General features: G+C 50.2%; 1 protein-coding gene across 1 annotated transcript; it reads left to right on the top strand.

Annotated features, from left to right (window-relative positions):
- The first annotated feature begins 2,402 nt into the window (after positions 1-2,402).
- Positions 2,403-4,702, top strand: B0J16DRAFT_194370 (uncharacterized protein). The gene has a single exon (XM_046122857.1). The coding sequence runs from the start codon at positions 2,554-2,556 to the stop codon at positions 4,423-4,425; it is 1,872 nt and encodes a 623-aa protein (XP_045977979.1). The 5' UTR covers positions 2,403-2,553; the 3' UTR covers positions 4,426-4,702.
- Positions 4,703-5,355: the final 653 nt, after the last annotated feature.

Raw genomic sequence — 5,355 nt, 5'->3', positions numbered from 1 at the left:
CTGGGGATAGCTTGAGCTCAGACTTGGAAGAATGAAGTGGCGGATCGCGCGGCTCCAGCCGGTACCGTTGCGGATCTATCGGGCCTCCAGCCTTACAATACGCGGAGTTGAGTCCACTAGGTCAGTACTGTACTGTAAATGTATCTCCACGCTCTCGGACCGGTAACTCATGATTACTGACTTGTACTGTATCCTGGTTATGGTGTGAACTTCTGTTTGACTGCAACAGACTGATTTGGTGCAGGCCACTCAAGACGACTGCATCGGATATGTACAGTAGTGTCTTGCCTATCAGAGGATAGATGCTGCAACACCTTCCTCTTGCACTTCCACATTGAGAAATGGTGTCCGAAGACCAGTAAAAAACAACCAAAATCTAGGATAAAGACTTTAGCTACTCCTCTTCTCGGGCGGTCCGTCGCCGTATTCTTAGGGATATGCGGAGAAACACAAGACAATGAAATTTTATTATGGGTACATGATCGATCTGGCCAACTTAAAAATAACTATAGTAGACTAATCCAGAGTGTTGGGTGAATGTGGCTTAGCAATACGGTCAGCCACATACATGATTGGTTGGATCATCGATTCCGATAGAATCCGACAGCCTCTACAGGGGAATCACTCACTGTACCGTCGTCGTGACTGTAGCGGATCGGTCAGGCCGAGAACGCTCCATGTCACTTGTCCTACCCGCCTACCAAGACGGTTCCTGATTTGCTTGGCAGGGTGTACTCTCGGTAAAATGCTGGGATGCGTTCCTGCATCACAAGTCTATTGTGCGGTACACTCTATGTCCATTGCATATCAAGCTTGTTGAGTGATGCTTGAAAATTTTTTCTTCTTCATGCTGGGTTTTTACCCTTCTGCTAGCGGTTAATTCCCGTAGAGGTTGCTGCCTAATGGCCCTGAGAATCACGCGAGGTATCGGTAATGAATAGGCAGAAGAAGAAGAGAGGAACAGACACATGCCCTGTCACCCCATTAAATGTGTCATACGACGAGCAGACCGATGAAGCTGCTATCTTGCTACAAACTTCTGGCCTGCACTCACTAGACTGATCGAGAATGTGCAGCTCATCTGTAATACAGTACAGTACATGGGCAATATAGGAATGCAAAGCCATGGTGAGTCAATTAATACGGAGATCAGTCTCATGTGACCCTCAACATAGATTCATCATGTGATGACAAATGGAGTAGTCCAGAGCTGTGTAATCCGAGATAGACTCAGATAGAGTGTGGCGGAAGCTCAAACGTGGCACAGAGAGTAGATGACAAACTAGGAGCTGTGGCTGTGCGGGATACCCAAGGTAGCGCAGTGACGGGAGAGAACTATAGACAGGCCCAAGGGATCGGCGGGGCTAGACTACGTCAGTGGAACCGCTCAACAAGCAGTGAAAAACTTGAGTTGTGCTAGGGCAGGCTAAGATTTTCCTGAGCAGCGTCAGAGGTCCAAGGCATTGGGACAGCTCATTGGGCACCGTCTCTGATGGGCCTTTATCGGCGTCAGAGCCCTGCAGCCCGGGTGAAAGCTGGACTTGGCCCTTCCATAGAGAGCTGGACACTGGGAAAACCCAACCGAGACGTACCCTGCCTGACCCCTGCGACACTACAGTACATACAGTACGGTAGGTACCTGGTACTGAGCGGGTGGACTCGCTTGTCCGCGCCGCGGGAGGCTTAGGTTTAGGGGAGGGAACCTCGGACCCGAAATGACTAACAAGCCCTCGCGCTTCGTGTTCTGTAGGTAATATGCTTGGCTCGCAAGGTGAGAGATGTATTTGAAATCAATACTAAGATTTCGGAGAAGCACGGTGCCGTGAAGTAGAAGTCAGTAGATTAATGCAACCTTGGTTGTAGAAGCATCCGGAAGCGACCTGAAGAATTGAGAAGATCAGCAGCGATATAGTCATAACGAATGGGGATCCCAGACATCATCAGCATCATCCATCATCAATCAGCCATCATTCATCAGGAAAGAGACACTACGTAGCACATTATAGTGTAGGTCTAGCCTAGCCTACACTACTCCTGTACAGTAGGTACGTAGGGGGAAAACGAAGAAAACGGCTTTGGCCTGATGATTGTCCACACCATTACTTCACAACCTGACGACCTTTACATGCCACAACTAATGAGACACCCCCCTCCATTTCGCTCATCGCTCGAGATCCGTCAACACTTCACCCCCCTTTACGACTCGGCGCGCCTGTTTCTTTTTCTGGGTCCAGCAGCATCCGGGTCTTAGCCAACCAGTGATGCTTCGGAACGTCCAGCCTCGGCCCTGCTATGTACATCATAGAGTGGGTCTAAGGGTCTTGCAAGTCTCGACTGAAGGGGGGTGCATCTAGAACATTATTCCATGCACTTAAAGTACCGTCCGTACACAAGACGGGTCGATACCAAGCAGGATCCATCATCTGTCTTTTAGCTTCCATCTATAAAGTTCCTACATTGTTGCAAGGTCCCTGCTTCTTTAAAAGACGAGCCTTCCCGCCTTTCGCCACTTCTTCCCCAACCTTAAACTCAACTCTTCTTTACAACATCATCATGTTATCGATCCCTCGACTACAACAGCAACAGCATCAACTTCAACTCCAACAACTCCAAAACAACTCTACCAACACTCAACACCAGTATCCCTACGCACAAAACTGCCACGCCGAATATAACGCTACCTCTTACTCGGATCTTCCTAGATCGAATTACGACGACGAGATTGCTGCACTGAGCCAGCAATTACCAACCCATCTCATGCAGGGAGAAACCTGGGGGGGACTTGCCCAGCAGACCCCAAGACCAGCTCGGGGAGCTCACCAGCGGGAATCCTCATTGTCATCGCTTGGATCATCTACGGCGGGACCCGCTTCTCCCTTCAACAGCCACACATCGAACCCATACATTGCCGTTACAGACGCCCACGACCAAAGCAACCAAACCTCACACTACCAACTCTCGAAATCGTTGACTCCATTCCCTGGCTACCAGGCCTGCGGAGGAATGGAGCAGCAAGCTATGCCTGACATGGCATATCCTATTACGCTTCCTGGTCCAAGCAGCAAGCCGAGAATGGATCGAGGATTGATGCAAGCTCCTGACTTTTCTGGTGGCTCTACGCGATCACACCCTGCTTCGGTGGCGAGTTCAATTGCAGGTGACTCACCTGCCACTCCTACCGTCGGCGAGGCGGAAACCGCAGACAGAAGACGAAAAGGTAAAGACTCGTTTGGCAAAGATCTTATGAATAAATACTCACACCCTGATCTTCTAGCTTATACAAACGCTCCAAAACTCGACAGAACAATGACAGATGTGTATGCCGATGAGCTCTATAGCCCCAACTTCGCCATCACATCTACGCCGCCATCGCAAGCTCAAGTATCAGTGTCACCTACAAACGACGTCTTCAGTCAGAGACTTCATGCGGCGAACAGCCAGCATCTCAGTGCTGCTCACTCACCTGCCTCCAGCACTTCACGGGATAGATCGCCGTTCCGCACTGGCTCGCCTCTGGCACCTTCACCTGCTCATGACTTTGGAAACCCAAACCTTGCACAGAATCTGCCTTTCAACAGTGCCCAGCGCATGCGTGAGCAGACCAAAGCTCATCAAGAGGCACAGTTCATGCAACAACAGATGAACTTGAAGCGGGAACCTGAGACACCCAAAACCATCTCTCCCAAGGACGCCATTTTGGAGTTTAACGAGTCCGAGGGCGACAACAGCTTCCCTCTTTTCCCCCCGGATGCGTCTGGCTTCGGCATGGAACAGTTTCCGAAGTCAATGATGAGTTCTCAAGAGTCGATTCCTGAGACGCACGCTCAAAACCACTTCAATTTCCTCCCACCCCAAGGCGCCAGTGGTATCTCTATCCCACAGCAGTACCCATTCATTGCACACACAACTAGAATTAGCCACGACACACCCCCACGTCTTAGCTCAGCTGGATCGAGTTCAAATGGATCGAGAAACACGACTCCTGCAACCCGTCCAGTCAACACTGCCGCTGATGGTGGCACTTACACCTGTACATATCACGGCTGCACTCTACGGTTTGACACACCAGCACAACTCCAGAAGCACAAGCGAGAAGGTCATCGTCAGACACAGACCTTGGGTCCTGCTAGACCTCGAGATATCGGCATGACAACATCGGCAATGCTGAACAGTCAAGCCGGTCCTCATCGTTGTGATCGAATTAACCCAAGCACGAACAAGCCTTGTAACACTGTCTTCTCCCGACCCTACGATCTCACACGTCACGAAGATACCATCCACAATGCCCGCAAGCAAAAGGTGCGATGCGACCTTTGTACGGAAGAGAAGACATTCAGCCGCGCAGACGCTCTTACCAGGCATTACAGGGTATGCCACCCTGATGTGGAACTTCCAGGCAAGCACAGACGACGTGCCGGAGCTTAAGTTAGAGCTGCCCAGTGCTTGAAAGAGTATACTGCAGACTTACCCGCGACCCGCGACCCCTGAAGGCTGCTTCAAACTGCATACCAAACTACTGGCGGATAAAGGGTCCGGTGTTGGATGATGCTACATGACGTGGACCACCGTCAAAACAAGGCTTGGCGCATGTGGGTCGATCGTTGCAAGGCTTCAAGTCGCTCGAATCGGGTTGGCTAATTAAGAGCCCAACACGATAGAGCCCCGGTCTCTAATGCGGGCAGGTGGGCCCAAGGGTCCTTCCTGCAGGAAGGGTCCTTTTCACTGACGTCACGACCGGTCCATCCGCTACGGCTGTGACATCACATGGCTCCGCCCAGGTCTCAGTCATCCACCAGCATCGTTCCCCGATACTCCCTGATGATGACATGGCGCCCGTCATGGAAACCACACGATACGCAACGCAACGCAATGCCGTGCAATGCAATTTATCTGTGCTTGGTTATCCCCGTTCATCATCATCATCATCATCATCATCATCATCATCATCATCATCACCCTCCTCCTCCAACCACCGGCTATCAGCCAGGATCTATCCACCATCTGTACTCACTATAATGGATTGTATCGTGTACTTCTACCCTGATCTTAGTCGTTTGTTTGTTTTGTTTGCGTCTAATCGAGGAGCATGGAAGACGGCGGATGTTACTCCGCACCGCTTTTGATTTTGTATATTACGAAGCGTTTATTGTCTACACACATATCATGAGTGGGTTTTATACAAATCTATTGGAAGGATGTCTGGCTGGCCAGGACCACACTGTCACGAGTATTATTGAGGAAAGACTTAAGAAAAAAAGAAGGGAACACGGTCTAGACAAAAAAGGAGCGCCAAGGTTGATTATAGCGTTGTATTTTGATAACGAATTTTACGATCATGCCATTCATCAATTCTGC

This window comes from Fusarium flagelliforme, assembly GCF_020744385.1.
Source record: "Fusarium flagelliforme strain FIESC 12 MPI-CAGE-AA-0113 chromosome Unknown B0J16scaffold_8, whole genome shotgun sequence".
NCBI lineage: Eukaryota > Fungi > Ascomycota > Sordariomycetes > Hypocreales > Nectriaceae > Fusarium > Fusarium flagelliforme.
Note: the sequence above shows the minus strand (reverse complement) of the source record. Positions and strands in the feature narration are given on the sequence as shown.